The sequence below is a fragment of the Falco rusticolus genome, chromosome Z (genome assembly GCF_015220075.1).
Source record: "Falco rusticolus isolate bFalRus1 chromosome Z, bFalRus1.pri, whole genome shotgun sequence".
Lineage (NCBI taxonomy): Eukaryota > Metazoa > Chordata > Aves > Falconiformes > Falconidae > Falco > Falco rusticolus.
Genome location: NC_051210.1, coordinates 22,833,379 through 22,855,569, shown reverse-complemented (window position 1 = coordinate 22,855,569; position 22,191 = coordinate 22,833,379). Strand labels below are relative to the sequence as shown.

The 22,191-nt window shown below is 41.7% G+C and overlaps 1 protein-coding gene across 1 annotated transcript in view; it reads left to right on the top strand.

The window, feature by feature from the left end:
* Positions 1-2,387: 2,387 nt before the first annotated feature.
* KCNN2 (potassium calcium-activated channel subfamily N member 2) overlaps positions 2,388-22,191 on the top strand; it is a 106,352-nt gene continuing 86,548 nt past the window's right edge. Inside the window, exons 1-2 of the mRNA XM_037373834.1 lie at positions 2,388-3,573; positions 3,878-3,973. Of these exons, the coding sequence (XP_037229731.1) occupies positions 2,464-3,573; positions 3,878-3,973 (1,206 nt within the window). The 5' untranslated portion in view covers positions 2,388-2,463. The remainder of the gene's footprint in view (positions 3,574-3,877; positions 3,974-22,191) is intronic.

The window sequence follows — 22,191 nt, the reverse complement described above, 5'->3', positions numbered from 1 at the left end:
ACGGGAATATTCATTTGTTTATTTGCATAATGAAACAATCCAGCAAGTAAATGAAACATCCAAAACAGTAACAGCACTGTCCTTGCCATTTCTACAAATAAACAGGATAGCAGCAGTAAAGGTATTAAAATTGGGACATGTTAATTTTTATATATGAAACAGAAAAATTAACACAATCGTTTTCCCATATAGAATACAGCTATGATACATTTTAGTCTACCAAGACTCTAAAAAGATGAATTTTTTCTTCACAATTCTAACAGAACCTTGCCTGACCGAAGTAGATGAAATTACAGGACAGAGCCTTGGTGACTTCTAAATAAACATGAAGATTTACAAATTTCTTAAAAAGCCTTTCATGGTAAAGTAGGAAATTTATCTTCTGTTAAGGAGAACACTTAAAAAGAAAGTATCTTTAAGCAAACATTAAGGATACAGCATGAGCCGAAAAAGAAAGATGAAACCTAGGCCTATCTAAATCTTTAACTAGTTCACAAAACATTCATTTGGACCGCATGCTTGTGCAGGACATTTATTTACATAGGGATAAAAGCCTGGGTTCCCTCAGGTTTTCATTTTCTAAGATCCATATGATTCACATCTGTTTGAAAACACAGGTAGAATAGGACCAGTGACAAAGAATTATGGTACTGTGCTTTTCAAACAAACAATGGAAGATCTGAAACTGTGTTAAACAGCCTGTTCATTCTTAAAAATAAAAGCAGCTTTTTTTTCTTGGTCTTTGGTGCTTAGGGGAATTGAGTTCAATGGGAAGCATCCAAATACACTTTAGCATAATTTAAAAACACAGAGTGATCTATTTGGAAAGTGCTTTATCTTGCTTCATGCAAGAATGTGTGTATGGATTTTTATTCAAAACTTGGTTGTTAAATTGTGAATTATCACAAGGCATGATGATATATATCACATATACTCCTATTTACGGGTGCTTTTTCCAAAATAACCTATGCTGTGTAGACATACTCAGGAATTTTTAATTTTTGGTCACTGTCTAAATCTCTCTCTATTGGACAACTATGATGTTTACTGCATTAGTGAGGGTTGTTTGATTGTGCATACACAATCCCAGTTTGCTTTAAAAGGTACACCTCGGTTAGAAATGAAGGCATTGAAATTTCATAGCAGAGGATATTTAAAAACTTTGCTGATGACAGTGCCTCACTCATATATCTAAAATGCAAGCCACGCAAGGGTGTAGACTTTCAAAGGAAACTGAATGTCGTGAGACACAGAAATTATAAGGAGGTGGCTTTTGTCCTAGAAAGGCTTGGTGAATTTTCTCTTTTAACATTAGTGAGAAGCTGAAGATGTAAGGAAACCTCTCAAACACTCAGATTCAGCAGTTGATTTTTCAAGCGGCAAAGACGGTGCTGCCTGACTTGGGGTTGGGGGGGGCATAAAAAAAAAATAAACCTCTCTTATAATCTCACCTAGGTGACAAGAACGGCACAGCTGTAACAAGGTAAAACACTTACCATTTTCACGATTATTCGCTATAAAGAATTTCCCCTTAAATATGCGGCAGAAAAGAGACTTTACCTGGAGCAGACGTTACTCTGCCAAAGGCAGCGGTGGGAATGAATTATTCAGCGAGAGTTTGGGAGGGAAAGGAAGGGGAAGAGGCCAAATGGTAGCAGGCGACCAGCTGAAGGACTGGGCTGGCGCTGTGTGCCAGGGAGCCGGCGCCGGAGGGGCGCGCAGCTGCTCGGCGACACGGATCCCCTCGCACGGTAACGCTCCCGCCGACCCCCCGGCGAGGGCCTCCAGCCCCGGAACCGCCGCCGCGGGGCGGCCTCCCACCGCGGCGGCCGGCTGACCGCGCTCCCGCCGAGGGAAGCAGCGGCCGACAGAAGCCGTCGTGTGTCCCCCCACCCCCGTTCGCGACAGGCCCGGGATGGGCCGGGGAGGGCCCCCCGCCAACCGGCCGCGGCCTCCGCCGCTCGCCCCCGGCGGCCCGCAGCGGGCAGGGCCCCAGGCGGCGGCGCGGGCCCGCCGGGGCGGCGGAGGGGAGCGGGCGCGACGCTGTGTTTTGCAGGGCGGCGACGGCGGGCGGGAGGCGCTGCTGGACAGCTCCGGAGCGCGGCGCGGCGCCCATGTTCCGGAGACGGCGCAGATGTGAGCGGCGGCGGGGAGCCGGGGGGCGGGGGAGCCGGGGATTCCCGCCGCGGAGGCCCCTTCCCGGCGGGGGCGATCCCGGCAGCGGGGGCGATCCCGGCAGCGGGCGCGCTCCCCGCCCCCGGGAAGCCCCGGGTTTCCGCGGCGCGGGGCTCCCCGCGGCGGGCGGGGCGGGCGCGGGGGCGCAGGGCGAGGGCAGCCCTTACCTGCGGGCGCGGCGCGGCACGGGCGGGAGGCGGGATCCCCGGGCGGGGCCGGGGCGGGGCGGGGCGGCGGGAGGACCCTGCGCCTCACGCCGCGGCCGGTCCGCCCCCCTCAGGTGACGTGATGCCCGTTGTTTTGGTCCGCCCGACCAATCGGACGCGGCGGCTGGATTCTACGGGAGCCGGGATGGGCCCTTCGTGGCGGCAGCAGGACTCTCCCCTGCCGACCATAACGCATTGCGCAGGGTGCACCACCGCCCGGTCCTCCTGCGGCTTTAACGGCCCCGGCATGGACGCGCCGCGGCAGTTCCCGGCGGGCTTCGGCCCCGAGCAGCAGCAACAGCAGCAGCGGCCGCCGCCGCACTGCCAGCAGCAGCAGCACGGCCAAGACAAGCAGAGCCTCCAGCAGCAGCAGCAGCAGAGCCCATGCCTCCAGTGCAACAACTGCGCCTACTACGGGGCTGCTGCGGCAGCCGCGGGGGATAACCTGCCCCTGCTGCTCCGCGCCTCCTCGCCCCTCTCGGGCGCCTTCCGGACTCACTCCTCCCCACTTTCCTCCGCCGCCTCCTCCCGGCAGGGCAGCCAGCTGAACGTCAGCGAGCTCACCCCCTCCAGCCATGCCGGCGCGTCCAGGCAGCCTCACCAGTACCCTCAGTACCACCAGTGCCACAGCCTGCAGCAGCAGCAGGCAGCGAGCCCCAGCAGCAGTGTCAGCAGCGGCAGCACCCACCACCACCACCACCACCATCACCACCACCACCATCACCAGCAGCAGCAGCAGCGCCGGGAGAGCAACCCCTTCACCGAAATAGCCATGAGCAGCTGCAGGTACAACGGCGGCGTCATGCGGCCGCTCAGCAACCTGAGCTCGTCCCGCAGGAACCTGCACGAGCTGGAGCCCGAGTCGCAGCCGCTCCAGCCGCCGCTCGCCTGCCCCGCCGCCGCCGGCACCCCCGCCGCCCCGGAGATCGTGGTCTCCAAGCCCGAGCACAACAACTCCAACAACCTGGCGCTCTATGGCCCCGCCGGCACCGGCCCCGGCCCGGGCAGCGCCAACAACGGCGGGGGCAAGTCCACCAAGAAGAAGAACCAGAACATCGGCTACAAGCTGGGGCACCGCCGGGCGCTCTTCGAGAAGCGCAAGCGCCTCAGCGACTACGCGCTCATCTTCGGCATGTTCGGCATCGTCGTCATGGTCATCGAGACCGAGCTCTCCTGGGGCGCCTACACCAAGGTACCCGCCGCCTCTCGCCTGGCCCGGCCCGGCAGCCGGTCTGATCGTCCCGCGGCCCCGCGGAGCGGCAGTCCCGGCCCCTCGGAGAGCCCAGCGCGGCGGGGCTGCTTGTCCGTCCCGTCGCGTCCCGTCGCGCCCGCGTCCCGAGGAGCGCGTTCCCGCCACGACCTGCGGCGGGGTGCCGCCGGCCCCGAGATGCCGCCGGCCCGTGCCCGGACGGGGCCCTGCCCGGGGCCGGGGCGGTGGGGCGGGAGCGGCCCCTGCGCGCCGGTCCCTGAGCGGCGCCGGTGTCTTTCTCTTGCAGGAGTCGCTGTATTCCCTCGCTCTGAAATGCCTTATTAGCCTCTCCACTATCATCCTGCTCGGGCTCATCATCGTGTACCATGCAAGGGAGATCCAGGTAACGCTTCCTGCTGCGGGTCGGTGAGGGTTGCAGGCACAGCTGGGGGGCGAGGTGCGGGGCGGTCTGCCCCGGGGCGCGGCGGCGGTGAGTGCTTGGCGCTTCCCCTGGTCGGGAAGCAGAAGCGCTGCCTGCATGCCTGCTGAAGTTGGTGAACGGACCGCAGCCCCGGAGAGAAACACGGTGCGCATCGACGTGCCGGGAAGCGCTGCCTGCTAGGGAGTGTTGCCTGCGGTTATTACGCTATAGGATGGCTTAGCCCTGAGGTTGGAACGTGCGTTCCTGGTGACATGCCTGCTGTCTTCTGTAGCAGATGTCCTGCAACTGTCTTTTATTTCCCAATGACTAAATTTCATGCTGTGCACTTTTTCTTAATGGCAAGGTTAATTGTCTTCACTGTGCCAGTGTCTCAGATATGAGTGTACTCTGGGAGAATGCTTAAGAGGAGGGGTAAGACTCATCTTCTGCTGACTTGTTTTATTTAATGCTGCACAGCCATTGGTAATATAACAGAGGAAAACTGTCAAGAAAGGTAGGGCTGAAGGTAGGAGGACTGTAGTGATCAAAGCTGTAGAGTAAGTCTCACAAATACTGTCACAGGTTCTGTTCGAGGGACTTAGTTCTAATTTCAGTTGTATTTTTTTTGACCAAGAAATTAAAATTTCAGCTCAGCTGAAATCTACAAAAGGTAGAATTCAAAGTTTTGAAAAGAAAAATACGTTACTCTTAGGTACATTGGTGCTTTTGCTTTTTCAAATTAATTAGAGATACCTTGAGCTAAAAGCTGAAAAGTCTGCTTTCAAGGGCAAAGAAGGCTTTTCCAGTCTTCCAGAAGAGTAGTACCAACCATTAAAAAAAATAAATGTAAGAATCGTGTAGTACCCTGCTTCTGTGCCAATGAGTGCTGTAGTTCCAATGTGAAATGGTACCATAGTCTCCTACTTAGAGTAATGTTAGAGAAGTATTATGTTACTGAAGACTCTTTGCCAAATTGGATCCTGTTGTGCAAGTCCCTGCACATGCAAAACTCCTATTCCTGGCTCAGAACCCAGTTTCTCTGCATTAATATCAAAGATATTGAAAGCTATTTAGTGATATTGTACTCAATAAACAAGTGTTCTGGTGAAAGAGCATCTCTGTAAGCTACTGGAGTACTGATGAAGAGGTTTCTTGATCTGTACAAAAATAGATAAGTGGCACTGCAGCAATGTGGGAGCCTTCTTCGCTGGTGTATCTTCCCACAAGTTGTGCTTTGGGCATGAAGAGGAAAGCTGGAAAAAAAATCTCTGTAGAAATTGGAAATTACTCTGTGCATTTTCTAGAAACTTTAAATGGAAAATTTTATTCAAGGTAACCAAATAATTGTATGTCCCTGTATGCATCAGCTTATACTTAGTAGTTACTCCAAGATTCGGCTGGGTTTTTTTCATGCAAAGAGTTACAAATTTTCATTCCTATAGAAGTGTGTTATAAGAAAAAAAATCTTAAAAACCTACAGGTTTAAGTCATTTTGGTTGGGTTTTTATTGATTGTTTTAAACAACTTCCTCATGCATGCAACTACATATGCATACTAATAGGAAGGGTTATGCAATCATGTGACTTAATCAAGGTTAATGTAGTTTTCAGTGCTGCTTGACAGTACAGACAGACACAGGTATACCTGCCTGTAAAACAGCAATACCCTATGCTATAGTCTGGGAGATGCTGAAAACTGCAGTAGTCATGGCAGGGCCTGGAGTGAGCTGCAGCTTCAAGGGGCTCTGTCATTCATCTTGCAAATTAAAAGGAAGTTCTCTTTTTCAAGGAGCTTGTTAGAAGGAAAGGGGCATAGTACCACCCTTAGCTATTAGATATCTGATAGCTTTTTAATTTAGGCATAGTCTGTTTCTGTACAGACACTTGACTTTTAAAAAAATAAGAACACGCAGAGCAAAAATGGTGTCCATCTATGATCATAAATTTATGTTAGATGGCATCTGACAACAAGAAGTACCTTTAAAATACTTTGGTTTAGGAATGTACGGGATCTTCTCCCAGCAAAAGAAAATACTGCATAACCCTGTTAATGTAATGATTTTCCTATAGTCTTTAAAGCTGAGTGTTTTCTGGAGGCACATGCGCCTTTAATTCAAGCAAATAATCTGCTATGTGCAGTAGAATGAATCACATTCTGTAAAATCGTGCCCACAGATGGGTGGTTGTGTGCTGGAGGACTGTTTGCACCAGCTATTTGTCAGTCCTCTTCAAGTTTGAACGTTCCTTTCTGATTCTTATCTGAAGCATACTTAGATTTGAACAGTGGGTATAGTGTAGCAGGTTTCATTGAGAGAAGAAACGCTTTTCTATAGAACAGAACAAGGTTAATGTATTCTGCTTGTTGTGTGGTATCTTTCTTATTCTGGTGGAAGCAAAACAGCCTAAACCTCAACAGATTCTTCTACAAAGCATGAGAGAAAACATGTTGGGAAATACAAAAGCTGACAGTTTAGTAATTGTTGCTGATGGCAGACTTAATAGTTAGAAACTCCTGGTGACTTAGAATACTGGCAAATGGTAATCAGCTTCTTGGTTCTTTTCGGTAGCTGTGACCTTGGTTTATTGGTAGGAATTCCAAACAGCCGTGCTGCTAGCAAGTCTATGGGGCAGTGCCTAGCAGCATAGCAGGTGACTCTGGTCTTTCCATTAAAATGACCTTGCCCGTATGTTTTGCTTTGAGAACAGTCAGGCGGTCAGTAAAACCAAACTCTGTAGAGTTTCCCAACCCCAGACCTGCTGAACTTTGTCAGGGAGTTGGAAGGGAAGTTTTTAAAGACTTGTAGGGATTCTTCCCAAGAGCAGGGAGTCAATATGTCGACGTGAGACAAAGGAGTTTTCTTCTTTTGCATTTTGGCCCGGGTCAGGCCGTGGCCGATGCGGGCTGGAGGAGGTGGCGCACGCTCGGGGCCGGGGGGGGCGGTGGCGCCTCCGCCGCGCCTGTTCAGCACCGCAGACAGCTCCGCACGTTGCGCCCTGCGGGGCGGCCCGGCGGCACGCGCACCCCGCTGGGCACGTGCTCAGCCGCGCGTTCAAAACCTGGTAGCAACTGTGAATTTGTGTGTGAATTCCCTGGAACTTGCCCAGAGCTCCCTGCATCTGACGGGCCAAAGTCTCCGGATGGGTGTAGCAGCAGTGTGTAGACAAGAATAACAGAATGGATCTGCGTAGTCTTGTGAAATGCTGGAAATGTTAAATAGGTTTTCGGTGATTGCACTGTCTTAATTATTCTGTATAACTCTTAAGCGTGAGCTGTTACTAAACTTAATAAATGTGAGTTAGTGTTAAGACTATAATAAAAGTCACGTGAAACCAGCTGGGTTTAGATGATAATTCATAGCTTACCATATCATTATAAGAAAAAGAGGATAAAAATTACACCTAAGTTTCTTTCACATCCCTCCTCCTTCTAGGAAAAAAAAATATGTTAATGAACAATGGTAACAATGTGGGAGTTGAGGATAGTGACAACCCCAAACCTGTGTGTTCTCTTTCTGTCCATTGTTGTGATGCCTATAATGCTGTTAAAATCATCACACTTGGGAGATAATGAAATATGTGTTGCTCTCATCCTGAGGCTGTGTGGTTGTTGATTCAGTTATTCAGAGCAATTGCCGTGTGTTTGGAAGATCGATGGGGAAAATATAATTCATTGTTACCCCAGCCCAGAACAGGTACTTCTCTGACTGTTACTTAGCTGAGCATTTGAAGAGGTGGCAGAGGGAAGAGCTAAGAACATAGCATGATCCAATTATGATAATTATTTTTGATATATAAATTATCCACTTAATGCATGAAGAGTTTGTTACTGTTACTGTTTGTTACACAGTCAAAATTGCAGTTCCTAGATAACTTATTGTTCCATTCCACATTTCTCTAGTGGAATTTGCTGTTAGTTCAATAAATAAAGTGGAATTTAAGAAAGTTTGGTGGCAGTTCACATGATAAAGCTGCAGTTTTTCTGCTTCTATTGAAAAATAGATCTCTCTATCTCTCTTTAGTACTGCTGGAGATAGAAATGCTTTTTAAGTATGCACTCCTGAAGTTCTACTGGAACTTCCTTCTATTACTCAGAGCAAAGGATTAAAATAAAAATTCTCTGAGGTTGCCAGTAGGAGGTCTTCAATGTTTCTTTTTGGGTGTTCCACCACAGCCTGGTATTTCTTGAGAGATGGTGGTCATTGGAGGAATATATTGACTAGGACACTCCTCCTTTGATGTTGGACTGCTTAGTGTATTCATTCTGTAAATAAACATGGTCCTTATATTGCTTGTCCCGAGTAATAGTAACCTGAGTAATACTAACCTGTGCTCTTGTGGACAGAATCTGAACCTCTTTTCCTTCTCCCCAATACAGATGATCTCACTCCTGCAGAAACATGAAAGGTATTTGATAGAAGTGAATAGAAATCTTTTTTTTTCTTGTTTATGTTTTTTGTTGTGGTTTTTTTTTTCAATGTGAGTTGAGATTTCTAACCACTTCCAAACTGTATTGCTAGTTCATACTTAGGTTAAACACCTGTGGAAAGTCTTGCAAACTCCAAGGTTAAGGTTAAGCCATTACTTTCACAGCAAAGCCTCCCAGGGCTCCAGGGAGAAAGCACCTTCAATCCCTGGTGTTTCTGAAGTGGTGGGAAAACAATATGCTACTGATGGATTTGGAGTTAAACTCATTCCGTTTTCATTAACTTCATTGGAAGTTATCACAGTTGGGAGCCCCCATACCTTGCTGAAGATTCAAGAAACTTTTATTTTCCCTGTTCCTGAAAACTTGAAGAAATGGAACAGGCAGTTTCAGGAAACTGCTAAGAATGGCAATAAATACATATCTTGACCTGTTTATTGTGTAAAGAAATTCCATAATGCATGCTAGTAATAAACAGTATTCACAGAAGTTTCATTATCTTATTGGCATCAGTTGAAAGTTCCGCAGTAAAAATGTTGCACTAATAACAAATAGGAAGTTGAACTCCCTTACAGTTTTCTGTCCTAAGAAACAGGTAAAATAGGTATTCTGCAGGCCAAATTATTTATTTGTTTTTATCTATGTTACTGTTTTGCCTTCACTGGGGTGGTAGGTGTACATCTTACTGGGTGTCTTGGCAATCTGTGACTGTGTTGAGTCTAACTCGCCCTTGCTTAGGTATATTGAAATACCAGTGATTGCCCACACAGACTTAAAACTCCTGCAGAAAAAAAAAAAAAACTAGTTAGATTAAGAGCACAGAGAGCAAATCTGTTGAATAACAAGTGAAAATCTAGAAATAAATGTTGAGTGATAATTTTATTCTGATCTAAAGCCTGTTGAGAATTCATCATTTTTTTTCCTATTTATTTCAACAGGCCTTGGATCAGCCAACAGCAAACTCATTGTATAGCAGTTTTCATCAGGATAAAGTAACTCTCGTTTTTTTATCCTGATTATAAATTAATAATTTACTCCCTTCTACCAGTCAAGTTTAATACACATTCCATGTGTATTGAACAACAGAAAATCATGTAAGGATCCAAGGACACCATATCTATCAAATGAACACCCTATCTGTTGAAGTAACTCTTTAGAGTATTGTGAAATTATTTAGGTTTAATTCCATTCAGTACATTTTTCAATAGATTATATCAGTAGAACCTGTTGCCCTGGGAAAAGTTACAGGTGCCCAGAGTCTCTGAAATACAGTGCTGTTATACATAGGGCATGGAAGGCAGGTTAGAAAATCCTTTAATATTGTATAGCATCCAAAAGGATCTGAGGCCTTTTACATTGAAGTTACACATAGAAGATGCCTTTTTTCCAACAGGCTCCATTAGAACATAGGAGGAGGTTGTACCTGACGGTCAGGGCACTGATGGCTGGCGTGGCCATACCTAGGATTATCTATTCATATGCACCATTGTTCTGAAGCATTTTTTAATGAGGCTATTAGAAGTTTATCAAGACAGAGTAGTGAATAATGAAGTGTGAGAAGGTATGGTTTTGTCCCTGTTGGAGGAGAACATTTGTAACCAGGGTTAGATTCTGGGTTTCTGTAAGTTGTGTAGTTCAGCTGAAATCAACAGAGGTGCTGTTGTCTACGATCTTAGAGGCATTCTGTAGGCACGTCTTAATGTGAAATTATTTTACATGTCAGATCCTTCAGCTGTGGGGCCTTCAGAAAATTCTGTCAGGTACTTGACTACAGCTCTGGTTTGCCTGAGGTTAAGTGAAAGACTGACAAGTGTAGATTAACACTCTTGTGACTCTGGTTCTGGTTTGTATGTGATCTACTAAATGTAGTATTCTGCACTTAGAATTTGATTTGAGACATATTTGTGGTCCATTTTGAGTAAAGATCAGAACAGGAACAGCTGCTGCTTACAACTTGGGCGAACTTTAATTTATAATTAAATAAAAGCTTCATGGAAGCTTCTGTGCAACTTCAATCAGCTGTCTTCACCCTTGATTTTTATGATGGAAGATGTTGTCACACTCCCTTACTAGAGGTAGTATTACTGCTCTGAGCTGTGGAACTCCTTTTAAGACATAAATTACCCCTAAGAGAAGAGGCTGTAATTGATTTTGTAATTAGCTTTCCGGTAAGCTGGATATGTTGGTCATTGTACAGCTTCTTTTTTTTAACTGAAAATAAACTGTAAAGTATGCAGAAAACCAAGTAATTTCATGAGGAAGTTTCCGCAGCTCTATCCTCTGGAAGAGAGAAAAGTCACACATGATGACAACACACAAAAAAAAAGAATTTAAAATAATTTTTCATTCTTTTTATTCATTTTAATAATGTAAACTATATTACACTGGAAAATGTGAGTAGAAAAGCTTCCATTCAAGAATGTGATACGTGAAATACCTGTGTATCAGTGTATTTTTAATGAAGTTTTATAAATTGCTTTGTTCCATTATTATAATAAAAGATAAAATAATTAAATTCTTCTTATAGCTGTCAGAAGATCAGAAGAGATTGTCATCAGAACATGTTTTACAGCTTAGAAAAAGTTCTTAAGTAAAGGGAGTGGTAAAATATGAACATTTTTTGCTGTAAGCTAGTGTTTATGAACCCAGGCCTTTGCAACCAAAAATGTTTAGTTAATATCATACGTAAGTATTTTATATAATACTTTTTTAATGTAGTTGCTGGGTATCATACATTTGTGACTTACTGATTCATTCATCTTTTCCCTCTTGAACAGTCCTTGCAATTGCGCTTCTTCATCTATGTGAAAACAGTTCTTAATAAACATAGTCTTACACTGACATTTTAAACGCAAAAGGATATAAGTGTTAGATATTCCATGAAGGAGTGGAGAAGGATGAATTCTGAAGAGGGGTATGTCTATCTTCTAAGGTACTTCCTTCGTTCATTCATTTTGGTGGAGACCAACAGACCTTTCTGAATTAAATTCCTTTTAAGGAAATACTAAAACTTTTCATTACAGGTAGAATACCCCTGTGAATTCCATATAAAGTAAAACCAAAGGGTTGACCTTAAATATCTTTGTGTTTTAGAATTGCTACTCTTAGTCTTTTTAAGAGTAATTTGCTCTGGGTTGGTTTTTTTCTGTAAAGAGACATACTTATTAAAAGAAAAACTGCTCTGTCAAAGTGACACTTTCTGAACTTTTATGCATACGAATACTGTAGAGCTAGCCTGATGAATAGGGAAGAGCCGCGTTCTGTGTTTGGTGATTGACCAACAGAATCGTTTCTTGAATTCTAATTGAACACATATCATGGAATTACTGAAGACGGCAGGAGCCATGAGGGTCAAAAATAGAGCGTTAAAAGGCTGTACTGGTGTTAACTCTGAAGTATAGTTTGTCTTGCAAAACCACCACTGCTGGTAAGGATACATCTGTGGTAAGGGACCTAGCTTGATACTGGGTGTGGGTATTCAGAAGAAGATAGAGGAGGCAAAGGAAAAGTTTTTGCTTGTACAAAATATATTTTTGGAATATATTTTATTTGAAATAAAAAATAATTGAGAAATAAATATATGTGGGCTCATATCCACAGACTTTGTCACCTGGGTGAAGAGCTTTCTGGGCTTTCTTACCTGTAGTCTGCAGTAAATACTGCTGCGTCTAGTATTTTAGAGTGTAGCTGTGTCTTCCATAAACAGTTATACATCAGTTCTGTAGTTTGATGAATACGTGTAAGATAAGAAGGAAATGCATGTAAAATAAGCATTTATATGGTAGTTTTCATTGTCAAAGGGAATTACCTGAATGAATCCTCAGTTTTTTCTGTCATTTAGATGACTTTTTTACAGAAGGGAACACTGACATCAGGAATTCAAGTGCTGTGGAAGTAATCTGAGGAAGGCTTCATAACTACATTTAAAGCTGAAGCTTGTCTACCTTGTAGTCTTATGCTCAGATCTGTCATTTGTCATGTAAACAAGACGTTGTTGCCATTCAGCTATGCCTATAATTTTCAAGAATTATTTGCATGCTTTAGCGGATATCCCAAACACGGCAATGTAAAATGAATGCAGTACTCCACGGTATGTTCTAATGGGAATCTGTTGGGAATCTTTATGAAGCATTTTATTCCTATTGCAATTTACAGTTTATTCCAGCTTCCATAGCACTGCAGCTTCTGTAGCATTACTACAGGTGTATGCAGACATACATAGCTGGCCTACCCCTGACCTCTGACAGTGGTGTCTTCCACTAATATAATGCATTATGAAGCATTCTTAATTAAATAAAGACTCATCCCAGCTGGTGAGTGGTGTTTCTTGTTTTGTGTTAAGAATAAGATCTGTTGTAGCCAGTGAATAAGCCATGTCTGTAATTAAAAATAAAAATTGCATAGTAGCTTTGATTCAGTCTGTACCATTGCATCCATAAAATTCACATACATAGAACTCTGATTTCAGTCTGGGAAACTAGAGAAAAACTAAATGTTCAGGTGTGGCTACACAGCACAAAATAAATAATTTCCTACCTGAAACAAATAATAAATACAACTAGCAAAAACGATCACTGAGCACTCACTGATAGCACCTAGGTTTAATGGAGTTTTCTTCAACAGTATTCTTGCTGCATTTCTGATAAAACATTAGTTACCATTTTTACACCAGTCATACACATTAGAGGTGTATTTTAACTCCAGAGGGGAATCAGTATTTCTGAGTATCTAAATTATGGGATCTTTAGAGCCTTTCAAGTTAGAGCATCCTCATTATATGCTAAGGATTTTATCCTTAACACCTTTGTCATTATTAAAATATCTTTTCAAGAAAACTTGAAAACTCTAGAACAGATTTTGATTCATGAATGAACTAAAGATGCTTTTTACCCACTTTTCCTTTGCCCACAGAGCTGCTGTCTACAACAGTTGTAAAATTCAGTTTTAGACATGCAGCTACTATACCCATATTGTAGTGTTTTCCTTTGGTTATAGATTCCTTTGCAGGGTACTGCCCAAGAGTTGTTCATGGGCTCTGCATAAGTAATGGTCTATGCAACAGAAATTCTTGCCCATCCAGATTCTAGTATAGCTGAAAAGGCACCCCGTGACCACTGGTACTGAGCACAGCCATCATCTGAGTGGTGTCATGAGTAAAGTGACTTCACACTAAGCCCACCTTCTCCTTTTGGTCTCGTTTAGGTTTGGGCTTGTCTCATGGTGAAAGCCAATAATTTGCATTCTGTTGTGATTTCTGCAGTCCGAGAGTTTAAAATAACTAAATCTTTATGTGGTAGGATAGACCAGTGCTGGGCCTGATGTATTGCCAGATTAGCTTCCACATGGTTTTAAGGTAGTTTAATGGCAAAATATGTTTAAGGAAAAAAAATAATAAAGACTACCCATGGCCGGTCTGCTTTCCAAATTTGGTTGTCAGATAGGAAAATGTTTGGTTTTCCATCTTTATGTGCAGCCATGCATGAGCAGACGTTTGCCTACCTTCCAGCAACAGAACGGGATGCAGGAGAGCCAGATGAGAAGTTTACCAGTGTGGCTGTACACTAGCAGATGATTCTTTTCCCCTGCCATTTGGCACTGGAAGGGAAAATAAAAAAAGGTGAACAGGTTTTTTATATATCCAGGCTGTGATCAGAGATGCCAGCTCATCCAAAATTAATAATTCTTGCATTTCACCTGTGACTTTTTATGTATGTTGGGGATGGTATCATCCTGTGTTAACTACTACACATCAGAATTTTTTCTGCCAGGGACTGTCCCACTGAACATAATGGTTTTGAAAATAAAGCTTTCTAAAACATTTTGAATAGCAGTTTTAAGTTTAAACTGTGGAAGATAAGGGGATTGGCAGCACTCAGTGCAAACTTGTTTCTTGTATTTGGTGTGCTTCTTAAAAAAACCACAAAAAACAACTTTGAGGACAGATCATCTTTTAATTGAGAGAGCTGCTATGAACTAGACAGATTTCATGAAGATATAGCATTCAAGTAATTAGTGGGGCAGCCACAAGAACTGTGCTAAGAGGTGTTTGACAGAATGTGCTGGGATTTGGTTTTGGGGGAGGTTTTGTATTCGTTTTTTGGGGTTTTTTTTCTGATGAAGCAGCTGAAGTCATAATCGGTAGTGATAAAGTAAAACAGTATTTTACCTATAAAGAAATACAGTTAAATACCTGTAAAGAAACTGGTGTGTATGTTTAACCTGATGTTGAAAGTTGACCTTCTTAAAAATATTTTAGCTTAATCTTTGAGGCAATTTGAAGACTTTAAATGCCATGTGGTTTAGACAGAAGCCCAGTTTAGGCCTTCAGGAGTAACAGGTGCTAACTAAATAGCTGCTTGATTGCTGCTGCCTCCTAGATTTACTTGCCAGGGTGATTTACAGAGGCGGTTCTTGCAGGAATGCCTCTGTACACTTAGGATTAGTGCATGACTGTTTATTAGAATTCGTAAGTACACAAGTGCGTCTAACTCCACTCTGCTTCTTCTGTGGTCCAATTCTTAGTTTCCCCTGCTGAAGTGGTCTTGCTTCAGGACAATGCTTCAGTACTTAGATTTTGCATTTCTGTATTTGGAGTTATATTAAACATATCCTTAAATGAAGTTCCCAGTTCAACTGTGTTTCTGAGACAGTAAAAACACTACAGGGACTTCTTATAATTCCTGTGGTGCTGATGTGTATTCACACATTGTCAGTTAAATAAAAATTTAGCCAGTTTAAAAACAAACATGCAAACTTTCTCATACTTGAAGAATTTGTGTCATAAGTAAACACTAAAGGAGGAACTTGGAAGATCGATTCTTGTGCATATGATGTGTTGGTACCAAATATCCCTTAAAAGTTCCTAAGTTTAGAGTCACTGGTGTACTCCTTTGGCAGAATGAATGAATGAGCTCATTTTATCTAGCTTCGGGTTTGGTATTTCTTCCCTTAACTTCTGTTTCTCCTATTCACTTGCAAAAATATTGGCAATTTCTAAAGAAAATTCAGTTTTCCTAGGAGTAATGAAGCTGATCATCTCTGAAGAGAGTGAGGCTTCTCTCACATGGGGAGCAGAGGCAGACGGCAGCCATTGTGGGAGATGGCATTTCTTTGTGCAGTGATCTGTAGAACAAATTATTTTTAGTACTGAAATTTTGAAGAAAAGCAAATCCTAAATGAAGAATTGTAAAATAATAGTTTAGAATTAAAAACGTAAAAAATATTGAAATGTAGGTAGGTCTCCCCAGTGAGTTTTGCTTCTGCAAGAAGAGTGTAAAATCATAGTTACTTTATTTCTGAAGTACTTTAATTGTGGGAAAATATAACCCAGACCACTAGGTTTCTTAAAAAATGCATTCTAAAAATTAGTTCCTTAAAACATCAGTTAGTTTGTGGGAAGATGTGCTGCGTTCTTCTTAGATGAAGTTTTGGAACTGCTGCTTCAGTACAAAACTAAATTCATCCCTGACTTTGAAATGAGTGTTTCCATCCCTGTGCTGACAAGATCAGTGTAGTAGTTGTAGCAGACCTAAAAGACCAGAGGTTTTTAAATATTATTGTTATTGTTATTGTTGTTTTGGGATTATTTAATTTGCATAGTGATTTATTCAGTGTGGTTGTTTGTTTATATTTGTGAAAGTGCAAAAGGAACCTGAGCAATTAATTCAGTATTTCTTTGCAGCTTTCCCTTTTAGATGTAATAAAGCTGGCATAGCTTGTGTCCTGCTGTACTCTCTTAGCAAGCAGAGTGAGCCAGAACAGGCCAGCAGAAGCAAGGGGTGGTGTGGAGTGGTGGCTCATGGAAGCTGAGTTCTGAGTAAGTTGTGATGTGGTTAGGTTAGGTTAGGTTAAGTGCTGAAATGTTTCCCAAGGGCTGGCTACGTCCAGATAACCTTGCTCAGTCCTTGGCTTCTTGGAGAGAAAAGCTCTGGTTGAAACCTATGTGTTTTTTCCATTCCATCTCTGTCAACTGCATGAAGCCACTCTTCTGGATTGCCCTGGGTCACCCAGTATATTGTCTAGTAAATTCATGTTAGGCAGTAATATGCTTATTCTTTTTATTTTCTTTGTTATTTCTTTCCTGCTTTTTAAATAACAAAATTAAAAATTGTATAAAAGAAGACTAATGCTGTTTCAGTGAACTGGTCCCATTTTCCAATTTTGCACGCAGGAGACCTATCTCAACTGTTCCTTCTCTGTTACTCTTCTTTCCCTTAAGCAATATTCAGAGCTTTATTAAGTCACGCTCCTTCTGTATCTGCCTGGAGAACATTTTTGACTGTGAACCCCAGTCACAGGAGCTTTTGGGAGCTGCTGGTGCTGGATTAAGCTGCTTACATGTGGTAACTTAAGGAACTTACTGTGTTTTAAGCAGCTGGAGAGGGGGAAAAATGTAAACTGAAACTCTGGTATAATGAAATAGCTGCTAAAATATGAAGACTGTTAAAATGAAGAAATACCTGTCAACGCACATCGACTTCATAAAAACTCCTGATTCAGTCAGTTTAATTTAGTGACTTACTGGTGGATCTACTGAGTATCTCAAATGAATGTAGTAACCCTGAGTGATGGACTTTTATTTCTGGACCTCTGATTTGGTTCAAAGGCTCATAAAAAATTATATAACTAAATATCTCCTGGGTTGATAACAGATCGGAGGAAGCTCAGCTATGATTGTTCCCGCAAGAGTCCAAACTAGATTTAATAGGACATTGTCTTGTGATACATCTTTTTAGTAATGAAAGTGAAAAATCTTTTGTCCTGATATTAATATTTTAATCAGCTCTTTCTACTAATAATAATAAGTTAATTGCCTAATTCTTTGGGGTTTGTTTTAGTTTTACAAGCTTGTGATGATTTCTTAGTTTGACGCTTTCCTGAGGTGGTCCTTCTCCATAGCATTGAGAAAGAAAACCTGATTATCTTGGAATGTACTTTTTTTTTTTTTTTTCTTTGTTGTCCTTGAATTTCAGTTCTTAGCAATCGTACCTGCATAGAAAGCTACTGGGTAAAAAGAATGCCATTTTTGGGAGCATCTCACCTTCTTTGTGCCCCTGGAGCACATACATTTATATGGATAACCCTATATGAAAAGAAATTACGTATATCCTAGCAATTGCTGAGTACTATAATGGATTTTTGTTGTTTTAGGCTGTCAGGGGGTTAAGCTATTTCACAGTTGTTTGAGATGAATGATGAAGCTGAAAGTTTGACCAGTAGCATTACAAAATTTTGAATGAGACCTTTGAATATCTTTGCAGAAAGCTAAAAAGAATACTGTCAGTATGTGATTTAAAACAGAAGGGAAATATGGATGGGCAGAATTTAACTGTGTGCTTAGGCAGAATTTAACTCTGTTAGTTTCTGTGATCATAAATGTCCTTTCTGTGTAAAAAATCTCATCGAGTATTTGGGGTAGGTTTTTTGTAATGATCTGAGAGACAGAAGTCACAAAAATACATAGACAAATCTGATAAAAGCATTGTTTAACACATCTGTTTTTTTGAAATGGTTGTGGTTATGTGTGGCCTGTCAGAGTAACTAAGATGTATTTTAATGTGAACTTACTGATGCTGCACTTCTGAAAATATGGTTCACAAAGACTGTAAATGGTCTGAGCCTCTTCTGCACATCCCTTCCTAAGATGCTAAGATATAAATGCAGTCTTTGAGAGAAGAGTTTTGAGCTTGCTTAGCCACCAGCATACACTAAGCTTTATTTACATGTATTGACATGCACAATGTTTATAGCAAAACATCAATAACTATGAAAAACTCATTTTGCATGGAGATGCAAAATTTAAATATAATATACTATGCAAATAATCAATTTTGTGCTGAACCTGAGTACCAGACTTTTGAAGTCATCTGTTTAAATTACCATTTTTGTAACTGAGTGTGTGTGTATGCATGTATACATGTACGAGTGATAGAGCAGTCTAGCTTCCCCATTTGGATGAGCTAAGCATGTTTCATTCAGTAGATAGCTATATCCACAACACCTTGTAGATAAATTTCTAAGGACTTACTAGGAACTCTGGATGTGGGAAACATTCTGGATAATGTAAGACAGTCAATCCTTCATGTAGTTTTGTGAAAAACATATTCTTTGCCTTCTGTGCTTTGCATGCAGAAGGTATTTGATGCCTCATGACTTTACTTACAACTTAAACTCACTAAAGTCTCTGCTTTGTGGCGTTGTATTTAGGATGAGGAGTACAGCAGCCCACAGGAACTCCTGCAGGCTCTCCAAGGTCAAGGACAGGGCCTTACATAACTCACAGACCATTTTATTACATGCCTTCTGATGATGGAAAAAAGTCTTTTTCATTCCCCAGTTAGGGGAAACTATGTTAAAAGCTTGAGATATCTATCTCTTACCACCACGTGGTTTAAAATCATTTGTACTTAATGGGGTGCTGTGGGACAACAACTTGGCTGTCTGGAGTACTGTGACAAAAACAGTATAGGCTTCCTCTCTGAGTACCATAATGGTCTTTTTGGTTGTATAAATTATATTCTGGGGACTACAAACTACAGAAAATTGTCTGATGAAAAATTTTAGTAAATCAGCAGCCCCAAAGGTTATATTTTGCTGCTCTGAATCATAGTACCATCCATTCAGTGTAAGGTTTAAGTGACTCCAGTATTTAACAATTTTAAACTTGGATTTTTAAATTAAGCAATTGCACAATATGTTTGTGAGTACAGCTGATTCCCCCTCTGCAAGGAATGCTTCCAGGAGTACAGCTGATGCTACTTTATCACTGTTTATTTTTTCCTTTTTACTCCTGTATTAATGTATCCCCACAGTATCACAGCAAGGTAGTGTGATACAGTTTTCAGATTTATTCTTTTATCTGGATTGTATTTTTAGAAAAGAGCTAGTTTTCTCGTTCTTTGTGTTCACCAACATCCACTGACAGCCTGATATGAACCTGTTTTGATATACTGATGATATACAAAATTAACTTCTCTACTTTTGTTTTAAGTAGTTTCAGGGAGACTCTGATCTGATTTGTCATTGTGTGCAATCTTCTACTTTGAATCTGTTTCTCTTTTTCTCATCTGGTGTTATATAAATTTAACAAAGCATTATGTAAATATACACATACCTATAAATATCTATGGTATATTTATTTTTATGTCTTCAACTGTGTAGCATTACAAATATTATTTGAAGTTAAAGATTTATTTATGTCTTACATTTACATACAATATGCTGGAAATATATTACATAATTGCAGGTGAAAATAACTTCCAAATTTTTCTGAGAGTGCAGACTTAGTAAAGGTATATGAGAGGACTGTATTTGAAGAATGTTGCAGAACACTGATAAAGTACTTGCATTAGATTTCAACGCTGAATAATTATAAGAAATTTGAAAGCTAAGAACAGGCATAACATCTTTGACCTTGGCTGGAATTTGGCTTTCTTTGCAGGACTCAATTCTACATGAAGAGTTTGAACACTGTTTTGTTATGTTCCCTTTTTGTTAGCATCATTCTCCTTTCAAACAGGGAGTAGTATCTTGAAATCAATGCATCAATATTATAATGGGATTGACTGAAAGCAGCAAAGAGGATTATGTGTACCCTTTAAATTATGCTGTTCAGCTGTTCTTTCTGTTCTTCATTCATTTACCTTCCTCACTTTCCAAATAGGAAATGTATCTAGCCAAGCATGCAGGCACACACAAATACCTGTGTATTTTCCAAATTTCCAAATTAAAATAGAAAATTGCATTTAGTAGGTTGCATAATTGCAGGTATATAAAATGTACATGAAATCCTGTACTACTTTCTGTGTCATTTCAGTATGTCCCAATGTAATTGTTATTCACAGCCTGTTTTAGAGGCCCATATTTGTTCCAGAGTGTTTGATACCCATCGGTTTGAATTTAGAGACTCAGATTGTAAGGAAGTCTTCCTCATAAATATGATTTTGAAATGTTAATGTTTTTATGAAATAGAAATTTTGTACTGGATCTGTGGTCATTTGTGGCTTCTGGTGTTTTCTACCTTCTGTGTTTTCACCTCCTAAATCTTATTATATGACAGTTGAAGATCTTATTACTTTAAAATATTATTTTCCTTAAAAGAAACTGGCACAGCTGAGGTCAAGGAGAGTTGGTAGGGATCTGTGTCTGCAAACGTAACTATTCCACTGAGCACTACTGAGAAACTTCTTTCTTTTGTAGCATATTAGGATTCCTTCTGCTGACAAATATGTTATCAAGTATGTATTCCATAATGACATCTTAAAGTTTTTTAAAAACTCAGTTATTAAAAAAAAAGCCTTCTATGAAAATCAAAAGATCAAATTTTAATGACTAAGTTTAACATTATTCTATTCTCATCTTTTAAATTTAATCAGTACTTAAGGTATCATTTTTCTTGAATTGCCTTTCTGCATGTAGAATTTTAGAAATCTGTGAAGATGGTAGGTAAAAAGGTAGGACAAAAGACCAGTGTTTTTTTCAGCAGAGTTTGAAACTTTAAAAGGCATTTTAAACTGCTGCCAGTTTGACACCTATTTGCTACTTATCTGAGAACTGAAATATTTAATTCTGTTGTAAATTAATTCTTTTCTTCGGAAACCCACACAGCATTTGAGAGATTTGATATTATCTATCTCTTTTTCAGTTAAGCTGGTTACTATCCATCTGTATTCTGAGTGTTCTGAATACCTCTTCATAACTGTTGTAGCACTTCTGTGATCTGACCAACAGCATTTACAGGCTAGTCACAAGAAGCGAATGCCCTTGAGCCTTACTCTACTTTGAAAGTTTGGCCCTTCATACTGAATAGCATTTGCTAAGTGGAAACCAGCACTTTTTGGTAATACATACATGCGTACATTCATACATAAATTGGCCTTCTAGTATCAATTCACATATTTAACATAAAAAGTTTGCAGAGTGACCACAGGTAAGAGAAAGTTTATGTGCTTATGTTGCATTCACATTGAATTTACTGAGTGTTTTTAGCTTAATTCAGCACTGGGTTTCTTTGGCTTTAATGGTGTCGCAGCAGAGGTAAAAGCTACATGCAAGTGTAGTGGTGGCTTGACCTTGACCAGCAGCCAGACCCCCCACCCAGCTGCTCTCTCACTCTCCCTCCTCAACAGGACAAGGAAAGAAAATAAGATAAAAAAGTTCATGAGTTTGAGATAAAGATGGGCAGATCCCTTACAATTACAAATGGCAAAACAGGCCTAGCTTGGGGAAAATTAATTTAAATCTATTGCCAGCTAAAACTAGAGTAAGATGGTGAGAAACAAAGACAAAAACTAGAACCCCTTGCCCTACTGACCTCTTCCCAGGTTCAACATCTCTCCTTCATTCCTAGCTGCTCTGTCTTCTCCCCTGCGAGTGGCGCGGGGGGTATGGTGGAGGGGAACCTGTCCACAGCGGCTCCTCTCTGCTGCTCCTTCCCCTGCCCGCCTTTCCCCTGTGCCAGTGTGGGCCCTCTCCATGGTCTGCAGCCCTTCAGGCTAAAACTGCTCCGGCATGAATTCTCCGTGGGCATTAGTTCTTGTAAGGAGAATCTGCTCGAGTGTGGGCTGTCTGTAGGTGGCAGTTTCTTCAGGAAATATCCACCTTGCTCTGCTGTGAGGTCCTCCCTGGGCTGTAGTGTAGATATCTGCTCCAGTGTGGTCCTCTCCACGGGCTTAAGGGAAATGCCTCCTTCACCATGGTCCTCTCCATGGGCTGCAGCAAAACCTCTGTTCCAACGCCTGGAGCACCTCCTCCCTGTTCTCTGACCTTAGCATTTCCTG